At 41.4% G+C, this 22,987-nt stretch overlaps 2 protein-coding genes across 5 annotated transcripts; both read right to left on the bottom strand.

Moving 5' to 3' along the window:
• Positions 1 to 612: 612 nt before the first annotated feature.
• Positions 613 to 11,682, bottom strand: LOC109852579 (aquaporin AQPAn.G-like). 4 transcript variants are annotated; one of them, XM_020423844.1, is made up of 6 exons: positions 11,370 to 11,682; positions 6,887 to 7,256; positions 3,041 to 3,298; positions 2,354 to 2,638; positions 1,976 to 2,185; positions 613 to 1,203 (listed from the first exon to the last, which is right to left on the bottom strand). In XM_020423844.1, the coding sequence occupies exons 3-6, from the start codon at positions 3,296 to 3,298 to the stop codon at positions 1,162 to 1,164; spliced, it is 795 nt and encodes a 264-aa protein (XP_020279433.1). In that variant the 5' UTR covers positions 6,887 to 7,256; positions 11,370 to 11,682; the 3' UTR covers positions 613 to 1,161. The 4 variants fall into 4 exon arrangements, with proteins under 4 accessions (XP_020279433.1, XP_020279435.1, XP_020279434.1 ...); XM_020423846.1 differs by having other exon boundaries at positions 11,627 to 11,678; XM_020423845.1 differs by lacking the exon at positions 11,370 to 11,682 and having other exon boundaries at positions 6,887 to 7,452.
• Positions 11,683 to 11,942: 260 nt separating this feature from the next.
• LOC109852574 lies at positions 11,943 to 20,097 on the bottom strand. The gene is made up of 18 exons (XM_020423837.1): positions 20,055 to 20,097; positions 19,797 to 19,920; positions 19,380 to 19,600; positions 19,089 to 19,297; positions 18,623 to 18,918; positions 18,423 to 18,526; positions 18,132 to 18,330; positions 17,520 to 18,050; positions 17,237 to 17,428; positions 16,925 to 17,140; positions 15,577 to 16,805; positions 14,763 to 15,450; positions 14,451 to 14,668; positions 13,522 to 14,110; positions 13,177 to 13,418; positions 12,825 to 13,029; positions 12,586 to 12,665; positions 11,943 to 12,476 (listed from the first exon to the last, which is right to left on the bottom strand). Exons 1-18 carry the CDS (start codon positions 20,073 to 20,075, stop codon positions 12,333 to 12,335), a joined length of 5,508 nt encoding a protein of 1,835 aa, XP_020279426.1. The 5' UTR covers positions 20,076 to 20,097; the 3' UTR covers positions 11,943 to 12,332.
• Positions 20,098 to 22,987: the final 2,890 nt, after the last annotated feature.

Here is a 22,987-nt window from a genome sequence, read left to right as displayed (position 1 = left end):
TATGATATGTGTAATAAGTGTAAAAAAAAACCGTAAGATGGTGCGTTTATTGTGTCTCCCTTGTCCATTTTTTTTTTTTTTTTTTTTTTTTTTTTTATTTAACACGTTCTCTCTTTTTGTTTGGTCTTTGTTTTTAGGTGAAAACAAAAAAAAACTATTCGAATCGATACGATTTTTGAGAGAAGGTAAGAAGAATCGATTTTATAAAATGATAAATTTAATTAACGCACGCGCGCGTGTGTGTGGGAGAGACCAGAGAGAGAGATAATGATTGGATATTTACTCTTGTATAAAAACCTTAGAGTTTATTTCGTACAATATTACAATGTTTAGCATATTATATAATATATATATATATATATACACATATGAAGATATATGTAATCTGTATTATTATTATTACATAAATATAGTTTGTTACGGTAACGCTACACATCTGTTTGTCGAAGAAATGCATATAATTTATTGCGAAGACGCGTGATGTGTACACGTGAGTTGACGTCATGATTACTCTAGAAAATTAGTTGCAGTGTTTTATTTTTTTTTGCGCAATTAGCGACGTTAAAATATTAGTTCTCTTGTGCATGCACGCATAAATTATATATATTCATATAGGATTTTTTTTTTTTTTTAGAGAGAGTTTCTCGCGATACTAAACACATAAAATGTAAAAAAATATCTCGGATGATTTCTTGCGACGACGCGTTTCCAGCGATCCGATCGCAAAAAAACTAATCGAAAAAAGTCGCGCGAATACACGAATAGATTATTAAAGTAAATTATATTAATAATCTTGAAAAAAGAAAAAAAAACTTGCTCGCACGTTCACAGTCTCACTAATTAAGTAACCATCAGAAAATAATGTACGCGCGCGATATGTATGCAAATTGCGTAGTGTTTTAATTAAATTGAAAGCGCGTGTGCGTTTTTTAATGAATTAAAAGCGCGGTGGGAATTCAGCTTGGTATTTTTTCGATCGATCGTTAAAATGTTATTAAAATGCATCGCGATCTACGCATTTGCGTCGAACAACGCACGTGATGTCGACGTGTCAGCGAAACATTTTGCGATGGAAGATATCATTGAAAACAGAAAAAAATTTTTTTTTTTGCAAAGTGTTTTGCCGCAAAAGACGTGCAAAAATTCGGTTACGATTTAGCGTCAAGCGTGACTGATGTTTCTCTTGCCGGAAAGAGTCTGCAGCTGTAAAAAAAGGTGTTTACTATCATAATGATTTGTTTTTTTTTTTGTTTTTGTTTATTCTTTTTTGCAGGATATGTTTCTACTCTATTAGCGAGTCGCTAGATCGCTCTTGCATGCCTGATCATCTTCTTATCTCAAAGTCCGCCACGTCCGCTGTCAATGTACTCGAACCTCTGCGGAACACAGACGATCGTGAACTTCAAGATCATCTCAGATTCATGATTCGAAAGAATAAAACATAATTGGATTATGCGGGAAAACCAATTGTGGTGCGAAAGTATTGTACTTTTACTTTTCGGATTTGCAAGATTTGTAATTTTCATTTTACGATCATCATCATGCGTGCACCTGCATGCACGTGTTTTTTGATTTGTCGAGATATTTTGTGTTTTTTTGAAAGATGATAGAGAAAACCCTCCGTCGCCAAGAAAATTATCGAAAGATTTTTTTTAGAGGAAGTAGAAAGTTAAAAAGTTAAAGTTTATTGTATCAATAATAGACAAAGCGATTTTTGGTTCAAGCGGATTAAATCTTTGTTCGCATGCACAGGAAGATGTCAGACTTACATTGTAGGCGTATCCAGAAACTACATGTGTGCGGAGACCACTTTTTCAGACACGGATCACATTAAAAAAACAAAATCTCTAATTTTAGAAAAAGAAACCGTAATATTCAATTTTGGATTTATTGAACGACATAAATCGCAAATTATAATTGCCTAACTTAGTGCGTCTGAAAGAGAGTGGTCTCACATTTTGGTGGTGCAAAATACCTCCTTTTCCTCGGTAGCAACGGAGGCGTAAGTCTTGGCGGGCATTTCTGGTTCTTTCGCGGGACCGACCGCGTGCACGTAGACGAGCGCGCCTGCGATTCCGCCGAGAATCGGACCCACCCAGTAAAGCCAGTGATCGTGGAAGCTGTTCATCACCACCGCACTGCCCAGGGAACGCGCTGGATTCATTCCGGCGCCCGTACGCTGTACCTAATTTAACACAAATTTATCATCACGAAGTAATTACTGATTTGACAAACACGTGACGTGATTCTATATTGTTTCAAAAAATAAACAATTACTCAATATTAAAAAAAAAACAAAAAATTATTCCACATTTTATTTTTATTATTTTTTTTTAATTCTCGAAATACTTACGCCAACGATGTGGCCGACGGTGACGGCCAGGCCGATTATGAGGGGCGCGACGCCCTTGCTGTCCGGTTTAGCGGCGTCGCACGCGCCGCAAACCACCAGCACGAGGATAAACGCGAGCAAGAACTCCACTCCGAATCCTTGGACGGGGGTGATGCCTTCGGAGAGCTTCACTACGCCCAGCACAGTTTCCATCGTTTCCGGCGAGAGTGCTCTCAGTATAGCCGAGCCCGCGATGGCGCCCACGCACTGCGCCACGACGTACAGGATGCCTCTGATAATCGGCACCTGGGAAAAACAAAACCCAGAACCCGCGATCGGTCGACAATTAAACGACAAATAACGGACGAGGAAAGTTTCGAGATTAAGTGAAGATAAGATAAAGGAACGATTAATTCATTCGACCATCAGTTGATCATCAGTTGCGCCAATTGATGCGCGCACTAAATATTTAATTTCTCAACAACAAATTGTCAATTTTGTTCCTTAGATTCTGCTTTTTAAAGACAGACAATTGACCTTGCGAGATGTCGAGTTTCTCAGTCGGATGTAAATTTCGTTTTTAAAACGGAAAAAACGTTTTACAAAAACTCCAACTTAGAACGTGGAAAAAAATCTCTCGAAATTCGCGACCCCGCAAAGTCAATTAATTTTTCGACTGACTGAAACGAAAGCTTCGTTGGTCCTTACCTTGCCGACGACAATAAGACCGAATGTGACTGCCGGATTGACGTGACCGCCGGAAACGTGACCTATTCCTTGAATTACGGTCGCAACCGTCAGACCGAACGCTAAGCTGATGGCGACCACGCTTCCGGTCACCACGGAACCGCAGCCAAAGAAGTTGAGCAGCATAGTGCCGAGAAACTCTGCCAGAAAGGCGCGGGGAAGGCCGGCCTTCGTGTCGGTGAGTTCGTTAGCGCCCAGAGCGCTCTTCAGGTCCACCATCTGCGTTCGATAGGAAGGTAAGACACAGAATGAGATACGAGAGAAAACAAAAATATAAGATCGCAATGAGAATATATAAAAAACTATTTTTTTTTTAATAAAATAATTTACACACGAAATGTAACTACCGGTGTTTTTTTAGGGACAAAAACAAAAAAAGAAACAAACGTTTATACCGAACGCGCGATCTATCTCTTAGCGGTGTTTAGCGGTTCCATCGATCAACGGTTAGCGGATCTGGATCGAGGCCGCACGCGCGCGCGCGTTTTAGTCGAGTGCAGCCGCAACGAAAGCCGCGACGACGCGTCCGCAGACGACGACTGCATTACGCATGCAGATCGTTACATCCTCGCGCGGAGCGTATTCGGCTCGAATTACCTAATAATCGCGCTTGATGCTCGATCTCGTCACCTACACACGCTTTAATTAAAAACAGCAGGCTTTGTTACGCGACTCAAACTGCGAAGACGAGAAGCAGAACGAAAAGCAATTGCGTTTTTTTCAAAACCTGTTGTTCTGGAAAATTCTGGAAGAGAATATCTTCTTTTTTTTGCGAGAATCCAAGTGGACCGAGTTGTGTGGCGGTCGAAAAATCGCGCGCTTAGTAACGACGTTGTGCGAACAAGCTGATTCAACAGGTGAATCCGACGTGATCGGAGAACAATTCCGTAATCGTGAGAGAAAGAAAGAGAGAGAGAGAGAGAAGAAGGTGAGGTGATGGAAAGAAGACCGTCGCTATATCTTATATTGAAAATATTCCTTTTCTTGTTCAATTTATCGGTGCGTTTCTCCCGAACAGACGACGATTTATTTTTCTCCAACATTAAGCGCCCAACACAATCCGTCATCAGGGATGACCGACTTTTCTTCCAAAAAAGCCATCTGGCAAACGATGGATTACGTAATTACTAAAGCCAGACGTCGTTACTAAAGTCGTAAGCCTGAGATGATCCGAACACATGATGTCACGACTCGAGATTGTTCTCCTCCTACTTCGCGCGTCCGCCCGACTCTCTGTTGTAAAACTATTTGTCGTCTCTCTCTCTCTCTCACTCTCTCTCTCGCCGGTCGATTTGCTAAATTGCGCCGTGACGAAATCACGCGGATCCAAACAGAAGAGTTTCGCTCGTTGACGTGTCACGCGAACCCGCGCGATTTCGTTTCCTCTCTCTCTCTTTCGCGGTCGTCTTGATTTTTCAGACGACGACACGGTTCAACAACACGGTTCAATTAAAACGTGCGTATTCGCGTACAATTTCTAATTTCGCTTTCGGTCCGCGGGTAGCGTAATTCGCTAGATTAGCGAATTCCGGCCGGCCGGCCGGCTCGTAAAAGCGCGGCAAATAACGTTCGCACGTTAATAGCACGAACGGCAGGAAACGTCAGGAAATTCGAAGTGACGAGACTCGAGACGAATCTTTATTTTATTCGTCGTTTTTTTATTTTATTTTATTTTATTATTTTGTTTTTATCTTTTTCCGTCGGTTCGATAACCACGCGTTTCCATTAGTAATTAGAAGCGCGCGCGCGTTCTGCGGCGGAACGTGAATTCGCATGCGCGGAGCGCGTTAACAGTTCGAAACGTTTATTATTTGCATTGGCAATTCTCTCATTTAAACGCCACGGAAGCTTTACCCGTGTGCTTCACCCGTTGTTATCGCTCTCCGGTCTCGAGGAAATTTACTCGGGAAAAACAATTTTTGCTAAAAACTTCCATAGCGTGTCATTCAATTATTCAATTTGAAATTTACATAGTTTGTTGTTATACGTTTTGTTACGGCGTATACAATCAGATAATTAATTAGCTTATTGTAGTTCGCATCGCACGCGAACTGCAAAACAATTTGATTTTAAAACGAATGAAATTCAGATTTTACATTCTCTCGCGCGCGAGACGGAGACTCTCTCCATCTCTCTGTCTCTCGCTGTCTTTTTTTTTTCAAAATTAATTATTAATTTATTAATTGCGTTCACATCTCAACTCTCGCGCGCGCGGAAACGATGTCGTGCGAATGCGCGTTTAAAATCAGATCGAAAAACAAAACCTTGAAATTCTAGTGGGATAGGATCTACGTGTTCCCGTTTTTTTTTTTTTTTCGCACACACTTCCCGTCGTGATTTTTCATATATATTTTCCTATCGACGCTCCAATACCTTTTCGCACGCTTCGCTACATTCGGCAGAAAAAGTGACGCGGCCGTCCTTCGCGCAACGATTATCTCGATATCGGAGATTCTATTCCGCAGCAATAAAATCCCCTTCCCCTCCCTCTTTGCGCGCTTGCTCGCTTGCTTCTCAGGTAGAAGGTTCGCATTCGTCGATCGATTCCGCGAAAGCGCGGACGGATCGATTCGGAAGCATAAATCACTTGGCTAGATCCTCAATGGCAATTTAGCGCCAACTGTTAAAGAGAGAGAGAGAGAGAGAGAGAGGGAAAGAGAGATCGTTATCCGTATATGGTGTCCGCGGGATTTTTCCCTCCTATACTACTTGTGTTCTCTTTTTCCGTCTTCTTTCTCTCTAGCGGAGACACGATTTCTCGATCCCTTTAAAGGATCGATCGACAATCGTCCATGCCGCGGCGACGTTTCACTTTACGCCGATTGGAACGGTCTTTTTTGTTTTCGGCGTATCGTCGAGCGATTGTCGAGAATTTAATTTCCCATCTCAATCGAGCAACTTTAACGATTCTTCCTGATCCGTGATTCTCGAATAATTGCACGCGAATAAATAATTTGCGATTGGGTTAATTAGATAATTGTCTTCAGTTATCGAGGTTTTAGTTTAGTGTGTTGTTGTTGTTTTTTGTTTTTCGTAAACCGTCGCAAACCAATACCGCGATATGTACATCGATAATTTGCGCGTTCACCCAATAAAATTACATTACGCGTTGATAACGCGGGCAGTCGTGTAGCCTTCGCGAAAAATACGTGATAAAAAACGAGAATAGCTGAGATGTTCGCGAATGGCCGTCACGTATTTAGTAAGAAACGCGCATGAATCCTAAAACCTTGATTCTAACGCGATTGCAGAAAATCCAAGACTGCAGTGTGTACACATTGTGCGTTTTATACAACATCTCAAGTGATAGTAAAATAAAAAAGTGTTTCCTCAAACTGAAGAAGACACCGAAGATCCCATATAGCGGATCGAAACGTTTGTATTTTTGTTTTTTTAATCCTCGGATTAAACAAGAATCTTATCCGAACATCAGGTGTAGCTCGTTACTGCCTTCTCTTTATTTTTTTATTTAAACAACGAGCACGAAATATATAATTAAAACAAAAATCTTTTCGAACATATTTTGTTTCACATTATTTCAAATAATTTTTTTCATACATCTCTCATTTCAAAAATAATCTTCTCCTAACAATATATTTTCGCAATTATTAGTTTAAAAATATTTTCGCGTTATTAGTTTAAAAATATTTTCGCTTTTCCCGTATTTTCTTATTCCGCGTATGTATGTGCGTCCAAACAAATTGTATAAAAATGTATAAAAATAAATTACGAATAAAAAATTGTATAAAAAAAGACACGCGCAACAGAGGAGAAATAATAAACAAAAATTCGAACGAGCGGACTTACCGTGAAAATGTCACAACTAACGTCACGATCGTTTCTTTTTCTAGCTTTTTTTTTTTCGTTCTTCTCTCGACAATTTCCTCGACGACGCTATTGACGGTTGCTGTCCTCAGAATCTTCCTCAAAAACTCGGGTTCCCTCGAACCGATCCAACTCGACGAGATACGATTTTTCGAAACTTCTTCAGGAAGTTCAGAAAAGTTTCCTTCTTCTTCGGCGCGGGGAGAGAGAGAGAGAGAGAGACGTCGTCGTGCACAAGGCCGAGATGACTCCTTCAGAACCACCAAACAACAACTGTCGCAAGCTGTGGGGCTCTCGGGCCGGTCTGGTCTTACGTAGATAGGTATCCGTTCTAGTACACTACCCCGGCTGGCTGGTTGACAGCAAAGTAGTAGGGATATCGCGGTTAAAAGTGTACGCGCAAATAACGTGGATGAGCCTTGCCACACGTTACGCGCGCGGCAATACGTCGTTTTGATAAATAAACAAATTTCTCACGAAGCGCGAAAATTTTCGTTTCGCGAAGAGAAACGACCGAGAGCAACAAAATTTTGTCGCGTTTGATCGCAAAAAAAAAAAAAAAAAAATTCTCCCTCTCGACGTATCAGATCTCGGAGGGATTCATTTCAGAAGCGGAGATTGTGTTCTCGTGTGAGAAGAAACACGTGCGCGCACGTGTCTTGACGCTACGTACGAATCCTCCCGACCGTTTTGTTGTTTGAGAGAGCAACGTTAGATTTAGATTGTTCTTTCTACACCTCAAAAACCCGTTTTCTCGAGACGCTTCCTCGAGAAAACGTCTCGCGCGTCGTCGTCGTTCACATTTCGCAATTCTCTTTGACGCCGAGTGTGAGTATGAGATGCGATCTGTTTAGAAAGTTCACAATGGAAGAGGTGACACGGTTGCTTAAAATAGTCCGGAAAAAAAAAAAAAAAAAACGTTTCGTCCAAATCCTTTGAATTTATTCCGAAACGTTGTGTAAATCTGAAACGCGCGGCGAGCGAGTTTTTTTTTTCCTGAGCGGCGCGGAACGTATTTGTGATAACGAGAGAGCGCGGGTTAGTTTTTTTTCTTCTATCATAGCGCGTTCGTGAAAAATCGCGCCGTGAAATATATTTCGCTCGTGTGCGTGTGTGCGTGTATATGTATGTGCGTGCGCGTGTGCGTTTCAGATCCAACGAGGAAACACGAGGAGAAATTTGCAAATCAATATAGAATTGCAATTCTCTTCTTGAGCGAGCAGAGAGAATTCCCTCGATCGTGGCTTTTTTCAACAAACGTATAATCGGAAACGGCAATTTCCCAGTAGGAAAAGGAAAGTACGGTTTCTACGGTACTTCTTCGCGGAGTACGCTATGCATAACGAAAGGGGGGAAGCACCTGAGCGCGACGAGTCCTCTTACCAACACACCATGAATTCGACCAGCGTCGTCGTTCCAGCGTAAAAAACCCGCAATTAAAACCTCCGCAATTTATCTCCTTTTTTTTTTTTTCAATCTTTTTTTTTTGTTTCAATTTTTATGTTTTGTTTTTTAAATTGCGTTAAGTAACATTGATTCCGAAATTTGAAGTTGTGTGAGAAGACAAATAGAAGTTCACAAAAAAAACCATAAAATCAAATAATTTTCTTTCGCGGTTTCGAACCATCGGATCCAATGGTCAATTCGCGAAAACCAGCATTTGCATAACTCGCGTTAATCGTTGCCAAAATAAATGTAAATATATAAATATCGCTCGGTGCGGTTAAACACACGCATGTTATGCGTGTGCGTGTGTGTGTGTGTGTTCGTGTGTTAATATTCTTAGACGCGAATTTTGAGTCTATTATCTCGCACAATTGTGTCGTCCTCGTTTTTGTCTCGTTAAACCGAACGTCTTCTCTTTTTTTTTTTTTTTTTTTGTCTCGTTGAAATCGCACAAATCGCAAGTAATTCGGAAAGTGCGCGACGAGAGAACGTTTCGACGCACGTCAAATAGACTATCCGTCTTAAATAAATTTTGACGAGCACATAAACTTGTTAGATCGCCGGATCGCCGTTGTTTCTAAACGCGATTCCATTTCGCGCGATCATTCTTATATCCGACGATGATGAGCCTCGCGCACGCAACGCGGACGCGAAAACGGAGGAAGCGGATCTCGTGAATTATTCATCAAACTTGTAACAATTTATATACCGATGTTTCGGATAAATTAATATCGTTGCGTTTTCTTCTCTCTCGACAAATTAGTGACGCGATCACCGGTTTTTATCTCGCGCTCGCGTCTCTCTCTCTTAACTCTCTTGCTGGATCGGTAGTCGCTGACTCTCCCAATCACTTTGCGCAACTTTGTTTCCGGTAGGTGTTTGAACGCGTTATGACCGTAGAATCTTTAAAAATGTTCGAACATAAATTGAAGAGAAATATTCAACAAGTTGCTTGCAAAATGGGTTCTGGACTTGGGACGAAGGGGTCTCACACATGTGTGTGAGATCATATAAGTACGTACAACAGAGTCCGAACGATTGTCGTAGGAGCGAAAAAACGATGGCGGCTTCGAACAAAGCATTCGCACGTACCGGTCGCATGGACGTTTTGACTAGAGTAAAGGACTATAATTATAGCACGTTGAGAGAGAGAATATTGCAATTGTGCAACCATCGAATGGCGCGCGCGACGTGCCTCGAGCCGCATAATGCAAACACGACACATATATCGCGAGGAGAACACACGTATTGATGTGTATTGACGCTTTTGTTAGCCGCTAGATCGACTTACACGACGCGGCTCAGGTGTAAGTATGCACATTTTATTTATTACGTCACCGCGCCCGAAGGAGGTGTTCCTCGCAAAGAGACGCAACGCGAAAATCTTGTTAACGACGAGAGCAATAACAGAAAAAAAAAAAAGAAATATTAAAACCTGTATTTAATAAAAAAAAAAAAAAAAAAAAACAAAATCCAAGCTTGCTCGCGAAAGTGAAACTTGCTGATATTTTTTTACGAGCGCAGTTTTCCGAACTTTTCAGCAATTAAACGTTTTTTTTTTTTTTTTTTTTTAATCGTTCGCGCGAACAACACGCGAGATGATATCGAGGATAATAAAAAAAAAAAACTTGGCGACCGCGTGAGAAATCTGTATTTCCCGCCAAATTCGGTGAATCATCATCTCGCATTCTCTCCCGGTTTCCGTGAAGCGGCCGAGCGGGCCGATTGTCATCGTCATCGTCGCCGCGGAGTCATTACCGGCTCTCTTTTTCCGTGATCGCCGCAGTCAACTACCTCGTCGCTCCGTGTCCTTCTGTTTGCTTTAAAGAACGTGAGGCGCGTATTCTCTCATATCGTTTCCACATGTGTGTGTGTTTGCAAATTTCCCCCCTCCTTCCCTCCCCCACGCGAAATTTGTTCATCTCGAAAAGAACATCTGCTGTTGCAGCGACAACATGTACATATAGATATCGTCACTGCGCGCTCTATTCTCGATCGTTAATCGCCGCGATCGCAATCTATAATTGGGGTTCGTCAATTAAACCGCCGCGGCCTTCCGATTTGAATTTCCAGACGCGGCCGCGATCGAAATTTTCGGGCGCTGTTCTGTGTCAGAGATTTTACGAGAAGAGATCGAGCCGGAAAGAAAACCAGGCAGCCACGCGCACCCGAGAGCATATCAATTCTCTCTTTAATCTTCTTCAAAGAAAATTGGCGTGTGCGCGCACGGACGTAATAAATGATCGTGTTTTTTCCATTATTCTCTCCCCCACGCGGAACAAAAACCTCCATTAGACAACTATTAGATATCGCCACGTAGCCGTCTAACGGACCGTCTGATCGGAGGTTTTGTTCTGTGCGGGATCTAAACCGAGACACATGAGAGAATTAGAATTGCAACAATTGAGATCTCGCTGGAGATGTTAAATTTTTTTATTACGCGCAAAAATTAATTAAACATTTTCAAAATTAATTAAACATGCGTCGCACGTGGCAAAAATAATTTAACATTTTCTGCGAATGAAGAAACTAACGTGAAAATTTCGGCTGATCGATCGCGATCTAATCCCTTTCGCGGTATCTTATTCGCGCGCGCGCGCGCGGATTTTTCGCGTCGCGGAATCAATCGATATATCTCTTGTCAAGTGCAAGAAACTGCACAACGATGAGACGCGCGCGTTTCTCCCGCGTTTCATCGGGAGTGACTTCACCTATGCTAATTGTCGCGATTTATCTCGACAACAACACGCAACGAAACGTTTAACGATGTCCGTCAACCGACTTCAAAACGGACCGCGATCGTGAGCGGATAAAAAAATCAAAAAAAAAAAAAAAAAAAAAAAACTGATATCGATATATTATTTTATTTACTTGTATTTTAATCCCGGTGGAATTTTTTTCGTTTCTTTTCTCCTTTCGAGACTCGCGTGCCGCAAGAATTCAAACGCGATTCATCTGATTTCGCGGTATAACAATTACGCAATAATAACGTGCAGGCGATACGTACGCGGATACGTACTTGGTATGAAGTCGGATAATGTTGCTCTATTGCAAGAAATCGCTGCCGGAAGCTTGTTTTTGCTTCTGATATTGTTGCGCGCGTGTGTGTGTGTGTGACGATTCGAAGAACGCGCGGAAACGAAGGACGATACGATTTTCTGATTAAAAACCGCAGGATATAAAACGCGCGAACTTCACCGAAGCTTCCGTTTTCTCTCACCGAGCGTTTATTTATTTATTTTTTTGTTTTTTTTGTTTTGTTTTGTAATTACGTACAATTTCAATTCGTCTTGTAACATCTCCGCGCAACTGACAAGATGCGCGACATGTTTCCGCGACCCGGTGAATTCTGATTCACACTGACTCGCGCGAGTGACACAGCGCGCTACGATAAGATGAGCCTGTCGTCGCTATCCGTCCGTTATCGTTGCATCACGTACTCTATCTCCCGCGACTACGTCATATGACTCGACGAAAGTCGTGGTCAAGCAAGAGATCGTAAGCTCCAATTTTTCTTCGTTGCGAAAGTAAAAATGAAAATCGCGTCGCGATAATGAAAAAAAAAACCTGCTCTTAGGATCAGAGACAAAATCTTTTTTTTTTTTTTTATTCCCATATACAGTTCTTATAATATCACTTATAGAACTTACATAAGAGAGATGTAACACTATATCGCGTGTATTACTAAGAAACAAAAAATAACAACGGAAGTATGTTGTAACAAAAAGAATTATAGAAAAACTAAAATAATAATAAAACGATCAACAAACTGCTGTGTCGCGCACAGTCTTGACTAGCACAGTTATTAACCAGGTAATATTACACTCTAAGTGTGTTTTTTTGTGTATATATCGATTTACAATTGATATGTACACATTTATAATAAATATACGTTGAAAATTATACTTAAATATATATGCATGCATGAACAAAGATTCTCTGTCTATTGCGACCAATCTCTGACGCAATTTGTTTCGCGAATTTAATTGTTTGCCAATTGTTTGACAATTCGGAAGATCGTAGTTTTGTTGCTCGTGCCGGCGAAGATGTAATGACGGTTCGTGTGATAGAACGTTACCATCGTTTGTAATCCGTCCACCGTGTGTTGCAGTTTCATTTGGAATTTCTGAAAATAATTGAATCGCAGTTAATATTATAGATGGGAACAAAAATATTTTATATTTGTATTTTTTTTTTTTTTTTTTTTAACAGAGAAAAATTAGATACGAACTTACCCCGGCAAACATATATTCGTAAATATAAAATCGTCCACCCTGCGTTGTCACAATCGCGAACATATCGCTGGTGCCAATTTCTGCGAGAAAAAAAGTAAAGAGATTCATTTTTTTTGAGAAACGACAGCTTATAAATTAATTAAGAAATTAATCGTATAAATACATTACACTAATTAATTGTCAAAGATACAATTGAAAGTAATGATTTAATTTATTGCTTTGTGAATATATAGTCATACTATCTGTATAGAAGCACTCGATTCCGGTAACCGGGCGGACGTGAAAAATGCCTTGATAAAAGTCGAAATTCCGAGACGTAGCGTTGTACTTGTAAATATTCACGGCGTTCGTCTGAGGATTGTCCAGCAAGACGAAATGATCATTTTCCTGCGACAGACTCTGCACGTGTCGACTTCTGCTCGCGAACGTTCTCAGTTCTTCGAACTGTGTCAATGAGAAAGAAGTGAGTTTTTTTTTTTTTTTTTTCGGAGAAACAAAAATATCATTTTTCGACACAAAAGTAAGTTCAATTCAGGTTTTTACACACAAAAGTTAGGAGGCGTTAATCGTCGAACAATTGATTGATTTTACCTTTTGCGTAACGGGATCGAATCTGAATAACAAAGATTGTGAAGACGTGCCGACACAGCCGATCAAAAGTAACAACTGACTGTCGATTACGAAGATCCTAATTGACCAGGCACCGTCCGTAGGAATTTCCTGAATCAACGTCACGTTTCCCGCTGCCGAATCCAGTTTATAAACCAAGGAGTTTGTTTGATGCGTCCCGTGTGTTTTGTCGTAATACATCGCCAGGATTAAATAAACGTCGTCTGTGCGAACGAAAAAACTTTATGCATTAAACTTCGCATCTCTCCGCTTTCTATTCAAAGCGCGCTGAAACACAATAATAAAATATCACGCGCGTGTACGTACCGTCGTAAGTGAATGTCACGGCATCGTTCAGGTATCCTTCTATTTTATTAAAAGCGTACTTGGAAATATCTTCCGTCGATGAGATCGTAGTAAATTCCTCGATTCTCGTGGAAGTGCATCTCTCGCTGCTCGAAACGGTGTTCGACGTCAGTTTGACGCCGGGGAAGTTTCTCACGATCTCTCCGGGTTTTCTTCGCCACGATCGCACATCTTTGTCAGTGAGATCGATCACGGTCTCGTAGAAACACGGACAGTCGTCGTCCGGCAGATCGCAGAACTTTCCTGACTGTTCGCTGTACGCGTTCAGTCTGACCGTATTGCGCAAGTACACCACGTCGACCTTGCTGACGTTGTTGCCGGGTATCATCAGTTCTTCATTCGTCTCCAGATAAACAACAACGCTGGGCAAAGTTGGAGACACTCGCTCGATGTACAGCATGTTCTTGGTGATTGTCTTCCAATGTTCTTCCAGTTGCTGAACGGTTTCGTTCAACGCTCTTCTCGAATCGTTCACGGCCGAACGGATATTCATGCCGTTCACCAAACCGGATGTGTTCATACTTCGAACGCGAACGTCCGCCTTGAAGATCTGATGGGAAAGCAATGAGATCTCGCGTTACTAGTGCGATGAAAAGAATTGAGAATAGATCAAAAGAGAAGAAAGAGTCAACAATAGTCTTGGACACAGATGATGGATCGGATCGTCTTCAAGAACAAAATGTTACCACACAGAAAATTGCCAACTTTTTCCAAAGATGATCCAATCTTGGATCGAAACGTCAAAATAAATTAATAACAATTTTATTTTCATACATCGCACACCATCTGTGTCCAAAGCTCTCATTGGCCCTTTCATCCTTTTGGATCTATTCTTTTTTTTTAAAAAAAAAAGAATAAGAATTTACACAACTCTTCAAAATTGTACTAACAAGATCGCCAAAGATTTCGACATCCTGATCATTTTCCACACCGTCATCGTGTTCTTCTATCAAATTAACGTCGTTGATTCGTGGCGCGGTAACGTCTCCGTCGACTACCAAGACCTCTTCGAAAGTTTTCACGTCATTTATCAACTGCGGCTTGTCGGCCTTATCAAGAACAAAGTCAGACGGGAGGATATTGTTGATCCTTTTTACATTCGCATTGCCTGAAACAATCGCAAATAAATCGACGTTGAGTTCCGACATTTGCGTTCTGACATTTTTTATTATAAATTTAATGTCTCTCTCGTTGTTTTATACCTGTTACCGTAACGACGCCGTTGAAGTTCAAGTCGCACATGACGTTGTGATTTCCGCTAAGAGTTACGCGATTTCTCGCGAAGTCCGTGAAGTTTATACCGTTCAGTCTCTCGAGACACACGTCGCCCAGCACCGTGAGATCTTCGAAGATTATGTTGTCCGGCATCACGTCGTTGGAGCGCGCCGCGGATCTGATCGATGCGTCAAAATCAGCGTCGTTCACGCGAAGCTTTTCAATCGTGACGTCCGTGTGAAATATCAACGGGCCGACAATCGCGTCCTCGCGATTCTTTCTGACAATCGAGTCGTTGAACTCGAGAATATTCACGTCGTTGATATTGGCGATACCCAGGTTATCGTTTACCGTCAAACTGTTCGCGACAAAGTCGTTCTCGAAGAATTTATTTCCGGCGATTTCGACGAGCCCTTTATTGTCGATCACGGCGTCTGATATTATACTTCGAATTTGATTGATCTCGTTGAACGAACCCGTGACCGCCCAAGCGCGAACGTCCTCTGTGAAGGTCACTTTGCCGTTGATAACCTGGTCCCCGTCTTTGGTCACGGCGTTTTCCAGCAGGTAAGACACAGCGGCTGAATTGGTCGAAGACACGTCCCAGGAAAGATTCCCGTTCACTTTCAGAAAGTCGATGTTTTTCGCAGGGACGAACAAGAGACTCTCGTATAACTGTAATATAACAAAGTTGACAAGATGGCGACCAATTACAAATACAATACAAATTACAAAAATAATTGATTTTATTATTTTACAAACTTAATGCTCTTGTTAATTGTCTTTCTTTTCAATTTTTACCTCGTCCACTTGGCGTCCGTTCATCTTCGAAGTGATTACGTCGCCCTCGACGATCAAATCAGAGAACGTCACATTTCCCGCAAGCACGAAGGATGTGTCCACCCACATCAGTTCCGAAGCGTTCTTCTTGTTGATGAAATTCATTGCGACATTGTTGGAAGTGACAACGCGAGCCGAGAAGCGTCCCGGTATCATTTGATTCGTCGATTTTGACAAAACGCTGGCGATCAGATCGTCAAATTTCTGGCCTTGAAGAGACTCCAGCGTTATGTTGTGAACGATTAAGCTATCGATGTTTTTCTCCGATATCGTCACGATATCATGTTGCGTCAATTCGTGCAAGAAACTCTCGGACGATTGTCCGTTCACTTGAGCGACCGTCAGGTTCTTCACCGTCAAGTCGCCTTCAATGACGATATCATTCATATCGATCCCTAACCGATCTTTCACCTTCGTCAAAAGATCCATCTTGATTCTATTTAATTGTTCCACTTCCAAGCTTTGTACATGGAATTCCGACGTCTTCAAGATGTCCACAAACAGCAAATCCTTGACGCAAAGTCCGTTCTCGAATAAGACCTCGCGATCATTGAGAAGATGAACGTCGAGATTGTCGACGAACACTTGACGCGCGCGAATAGCGGGAATTTCTGTAATTTCCGCGTAAGTCGCTGAATTCCCATTCATGATGTCGTCTACATCGATACCGTTGAAAGTGACGGTAATAATATCCGTTGCCGTGAGTTGTTCCACGTACATTTTCTCTCGGATCGTTATCAAGTCCGTTTCGACTTGGAAAAAGCTGACATTGGGCTCGCTTTCGCGGAAGAACTCGTCGACGTAAAGATTCTCGAAATGTAAGTTGGTGAACTCAATCGGAATCTCCTTCGCGGTGGTATACAAGAAGTCGCTCTCTTCGAAACCGTTCAGATACTTCGTGTCGAGCTTGTCGATGGCGACACCCTCTTCGAACGTGATTTCCTCTGTGATCGTTTGATCGCCGGACTTCGTCCAGAAGTTGTCGAACATGTCGGTCACATTTATCGGAAGACCTTTCACATAAAGCGCCGCCGCATCGCCGATTCTGATGTTGCGAAGATGAAGATCACCCATCAATGTGACGTTCTTGTAAATCTGAAGTGGTCGCAGGTCGGATGTTAGTATCTGCGACGCATTTGCATCAACTATGAGATTCTCGGTGACACAAAGATTTGCCAGACGCACAGGAGCTGAACAAAACATACGCGAAATTTATATATATTAATATATAATTATGTGATTATTAATAATTATAATTATTAAATACAATCGCACAATTGTAATAAAGCAAATTAATATTTCTATTTACTTTTAATAATATTTTCCCGAGACTTTCGCGCAGCTTCCTCGACTGGCACCCCGTTAATCGCGTCCGCTTCCAGATTAACAATGTCCAATATCCTTATGTAGAAATCACCGAAGCTTTGATTCGTTGTTCTCGTCATGATTTGATCAGCGGGAACACCGTTCAACGTGGATGTCGAAAGATTTGTAACTTGCAGCGTGTTTACATACGTGATTGTACCTACGACAGAATTACAGTTAATCAATGAGTGTTGTGAAAAATGTTTTTATCGAGTTTTGCGCGATTAAAATAGTTAATACGTTGCTTGTACTCAACCATTAATCTTCTGAGAACGATTAACGATGAACAGATCGTTCATTAATTCATCAACAATTGTTCCGTTTAAACTCTTGATTTTCAAGTGAGGTATCGTCAGATCGGAATGCACTATAACAGTGTCGTTCGAATATTCAACGGAGCTGTTCGCGATGGCGAGTGTGATTTCTCCGTTATTTCGTAATGTCCAGTCTGTAACGAATCGATTCGGACGATTCAGACACGCAAACTCATGCAAAAATATGAAACAATTTAGAGAAAAAAATTGCTCGGTCCAACTTACATTGCCGCGGTATTCCGCAGAGCGAATCAACTTGAAGGTTCCGCACGATAAGTTCGTCCAACGGATCTGTTAAGTTTGTTCCGAGGACAAACTTTTCCTGTTGCGTGTCGTCATTCACGTTGTACACCTTCATTTGGTCGATTATCAGTTCTTCCAAATACACGTCGCCAAGTGTAACAGTGTCCTGCATCATCTTATCCAATATTTGATAAATTACTTCGGTTTTGTTCTTCAATATCAATTGTGTTTTTGCTTCGATTTCGCGGATTCTAGGAGCGAGATCGTCCAGAGTTTTCTCAATCTGACGGGGAGGCAAGACGTCTTCTTTGATCGCGATCTCGATGCTTCTCGCCGTACCAGACTTCAAGGTCAAATTGTCAAGCTTCAAGGGTTCCGGGACCGTTATATTTTTTGCAAACGGGAAGAGAAACTTGTGGGATGCCTCGGCTTCTCTTATGGCTGGCATTCTCGCGTGCAACGCCTCGATCAGATCCAACAAGCACTTGTTGTTTCCGTTTTTGGTGGTACTTTCTACAATCGAAGTGTTATAACACAATTGTTTTCTTATTAAAAAAGAAAAAAAATTATATACATATAGTTGCAGCTATTTACCTCTTGGTATCGAAGTTATTTTAGCCTCCCAGTGTTCCACGAAGAACGTGTCTTTCTCCCGAACGATCAATATCACAGACATCGTGTAATTGTTCACCGACACCGCCAAGTCGACTATCTTTTGCTCGTTTCCCAATCGTTTGGTATCTTCATTCGTCCAATCGGACGTGCTGTGGAACTTAAACAACTGGATGATATTCTGTAATAAATAAAATTTTTGCCACAATATTACCATGTTACCGGGTTCAGTTCCACTATTTTTTAATTAAGTTTTTTTTTTGTTACTCTTACATTGTGAGCCACCACTACGAAAGTATCGCCGTCCGTGTGAAAGATGCTTGTCAGACTGTGAGGTTCAATTTCACGAAGACTAAACCAATCCAACAGCTCTTGTCCTGAAAACACGAGGCACGCGCTTCAGCCATTGTTCCGTTAATTAACACGTATCGTGAGAGAACTTTATCTTCAAAAAAACAAAAAAATGTACAAACCGTCCCAGCAGAGCACAACGCTCGGTCCTAACTCGTTTATCATCAGCACGAAGTTGAAGTCGCCGTGAACGTAATGTTGCATCGAAGTCGGTCGCGCGGTCGCCAAAAATTGTATCTTCACGATGTTGTTGTCCTTGAACTCGTACACCTCGGAGTCGACGCGCGGATTCTCGTCGTCGCTCTGCGCGAACACGATGATCGTCGATTGCCGATGCGCGAAGGCGATGACCGACGTCGCGCCGATCGTCATCACCTCGTCGACGACGTCCATGTACGTGCCGCTCCACCGATAGATTCTGCATCGTTCCAGAGATGGAGAATCGAGCGGGAATAAAAATCATGAAAAAAAATCATTTTTAACAAAATTCAAAAAAAAATTTTAATTAAAAATTGTTTTATAAATTATAATAAAAAAATTTAAGATCTTTTATATCAAAAATAGCAATTAAAATAGCTAGAAACTTACACGGACGGTACGGAAAACTTGTCGGCATTGTTAACAATGACCAGATAAAGTTGATCGGCTTGTGTGAAAAACGTCGCGTCCACGGGAATCTTTCTGTATTTGATGGTCTGGCGAAACCGCAGCGATCCCTGCGACATTCTCGTGTAGAGAGTGCACAGAACGGACTCGTGGCATATTAACAAGTAGGCGCTGTCTTTCCACACAATGCTCTGCAATTAGCATGGGGGTTTATTGTTTAAATCTCGAAGAACTTTTTTGTTCTGACGATGAGGAGTTACGCGATGTTCGTACCCTAACGAATTTAACTGAGAGAGATCCTCGGATCTTATCAATTTGGCGCAACGGTTCGCGGGTCTGGTTCCGAGAGGTCTCGTTAAAAGAGGGTGCCATCACTCGATTGCTGTCGAGAACGAATATCCCGTCGAACGTGCTTATCGTGAACGGCTGATACTCGCTCGTCACAGGCACCCGCCATGATCTGTCCCAGTGTAGTTTATACAATTTGTCTTCCGCTAAAAATAAAAAGCACTTTTCACTTTTTTTATAAAATTGAACTTTATTCCCGCCTGCCGGCGTTATTTTCGCGAAAAAAACGAAGAGAGAACTTGTCTCGAATTGTCTCTAGGTGCGATCACTTAGCCGAGGAATTTCTTCCGAAAAAACGTACACGTGGCATTTGGGATCAAATTAAGAGATGATGAATTTTACCTGGCGCTGTTTTCCGGATGTGAATCTTGATGAGTTCTTTCTTGGACTGCCGCAGTTTTTCGTTCAGATATTCGTTCAGCTCGGCGCGCGCGGGAACCAACTGCAAGAGGACGATGCTCGCCAACTGCAACAGAATGTAGACACGTTAAATTGAAAAAAAATAAATAAATAAATAATAATAATAATGATGATTTAACGCGCGCGTGTTTATTCCGTTGTTTGTTCACTCGCACAATGAAAGAAGGAAGAGAAACTTGCAAAGAGAATGAAGGAATTCATGATTCTGTGTGCGTGTGTGTGTGTGTGTTACGACGTTCCGGGGACCGGCGAGTCCGTTCACGGCAATGGCCGTGCGCACATTGAAGTTCGAAATTTCGGAAACGGTCTGCGATATTCTCGGTGCGCGACCTTCTCTCTCGATACAGAGATACCTCGTATCGAGATACGATATATATATATATATATATATATATATAATACAAACAGGGGCGTGAATGTGTGATGAATGTAAATACACCGCTCTCAGTGTGTATGAATCAATAATACACACTGGAGCGAACACGCACAATATAAATGTATATTAACGCGCGCACAGAACGGTAACAATTGAAAATCGAAATCAAAGCCGCAAACCGAATTCCGATCGAGAATAGATTTTGTGAAACAATATTCTTCAGAAATTTAACAATCTATTTTTTATGAATAAAAACCAAAAAAAAATCTGCAAAACGATATCTTTTCAATTAATCAGATCCAACAATGAATTAGTTGTAATGAAGAACTCTTAATTAATGTTGTAAACGAGACTCTGAACGAACAGCAAAACGCTTTGACAGAAAAATGCGCGAGATGAGCATCATTCTAATTATCATGACTAAACCATAAACGTTATTGTTCGTGTATTACGTGTGTGTGTGTGTGTGTGTACACACTACATGTACACATACACACACTTGAAATATTCCTTGATATATATATATATATATATATGTATATATGTATATATATATCAAGAGATCTTGTCAGAGGGGAGAATAGAAATTAAGGACAGGTTTGGTAAGTTTCACTTTTGATACTTGTTTTTGTGTCGTGACGTGTCTACGAGATCTCCTCTGCCACGCGCGGCATTTTTGCGTTACGTCTCCGTACGGACACACTCCGAGAGAAATAAAGTACGCGAAACCCATGTAAAAAATGTCAACGTACCGTGACAAAGCGCATATGCGTGTTGTGCACACGTGCGTGTGTAAATGGTGTCTTGCAATTTAATTTACAGTTCGACGCGCCGAGGAGAGAGAGAGAGAGAGGACATTTTCTTAAGGTCGCGTCAATTGTTATTTCATAATTATTCAATTGATATATTCCCGCCGACTCGCAAGTTTCGAAGATTCGCACGCGGCGAACTCTCCCGCTGCACAAAAGATTTGTATATATACATTATAATTTGCAAGTGTGTCACTATAAAATATTGCGCGCCCCGAGTAAGTATATATATATATATATATATATATATATATATATAAAAAAGGAAAATTAACTTACCTACGTTTTAATGTGGTTTATAAATAGATTGTCTGCCCCGGCAATTGAATCAAATTAGTTCGAGGCAGAAGCATGGAAATTGTTACACGCCGTTGATCCCCTCTCGTGACTTCATGTTGCAAAACAATGAAAATTAATCATTTCTGTTAACAAAAATAAAATCGTCGATCTTTTAAAACGAGAATCAAAGCAATTGTTGCAAATTTTTCTTGTCGTATTCTTTTTGTGAGTTTCATTTTTTAATTGCATATTCGATCCATTAAATTTGAGTTCTTCTATATCGCAGGTTTAGAAGAACTTCCTGATCTCTATTTTGTATCTTTTTACAACAAAAAGTACGCGTTCTCATTGTTTAAAATTCATTCAATCTTGTAGAAGACGGATAATAAATCTGAAACCTCTCTCTCTGATGTGAATAGGGTAACGCAAATGAGACCGTAAACAAAGAAGAAACCATAAACAATTGTGGACAAAGACCCTTCTTTGACTTTTAATCACATATTTAAAACTTGACATCACATTCGAACTTTGGAACATCGATCAAAACAAAACTCAAGATATAGATTATCGCGTTATTGAACAGGACTCTGATCACCAATCACAACATTTGCGTTACCGTATAATGCACGGTATTGCGGTTGTACTGATAATTTCATATATTAACATACAAAGATGTTTTTTCGGGTTTGAACCGCGTTAGTGTCATTTTTGTATCGACGTTTCGTAAACATTACAGCTCACTTCATCAGGGTTTGATACTATCAGGCTGCTCTTCAAACCCTGATGAAGTGAGCTGTAATGTTCACGAAACGTCGGTACAAAAATGACACTAACGCAGTTCAAACCCGAAAAAACATCTTTGTATCTTAATACTACACACCGCGAAAGCATCAAATATCAAATTTCATATAATGGTGCAACAAATTCAAGCAAGAGACAAAGACCGCGTTCACGGCGATTTATTGAAAATCTATAGTTCACGTCACGTAGACTCGTAAAAAGATGTTCACTGATAACGCGGTCGCCAATCACGCGCGCATCAAACACACACGTCGGCTTTGTTTATTTTATTTAACGTATAAACTCGGAGATTAGATTGTCGTCTTGAAACGAGGTGAAAAGTTGCAAATTTGTGTTGTGAATTATTTTTCATATATTTACAAATCAAAACTACAACAAATAAATCCTCATACTTTTATCATACTTTTCGTATCTCAAGTTTGAAAGTTACACACACGAATCGACCGCCAGATCGCGAGCGAGGGCTGATTGGTGGACGAGGACAACGGCGTCGCGCGTTCCGATTGGCCGGTGATTGAAATAACGCGACGAATCGGTTGTCGCTTCGGCGACGAACCTCGTTCGGTTCCGTCGACTCAAATCGCCGTGCTCTGCCGCACTGTGCGACGAGTGAGCGACTGGCAGCGAGACACAGAAGCACTTGGTGTGTTAGTCGGATACACAGCTAGAAGGTAGACGTTCTCTCCGAACCGGTCGGGTTCTCTCTTTCACGCTCGGGCTTTTGTTCTCGGCCCGTAATCTCGTGCGCGTTTCCGCACCGCCTCCGAGTGCTACTCGAATCCGGTCGTGAGAGACGCCGGGAACGCCGCGACGCTGCGAAACGCAGCAGCCGCGCAGCTGCGTGCGCG

This window comes from Pseudomyrmex gracilis, unplaced genomic scaffold (assembly GCF_002006095.1).
Source record: "Pseudomyrmex gracilis isolate BER0280 unplaced genomic scaffold, ASM200609v1 scaffold_31, whole genome shotgun sequence".
NCBI classification, from domain to species: domain Eukaryota; kingdom Metazoa; phylum Arthropoda; class Insecta; order Hymenoptera; family Formicidae; genus Pseudomyrmex; species Pseudomyrmex gracilis.
Note: the sequence above shows the minus strand (reverse complement) of the source record. Positions and strands in the feature narration are given on the sequence as shown.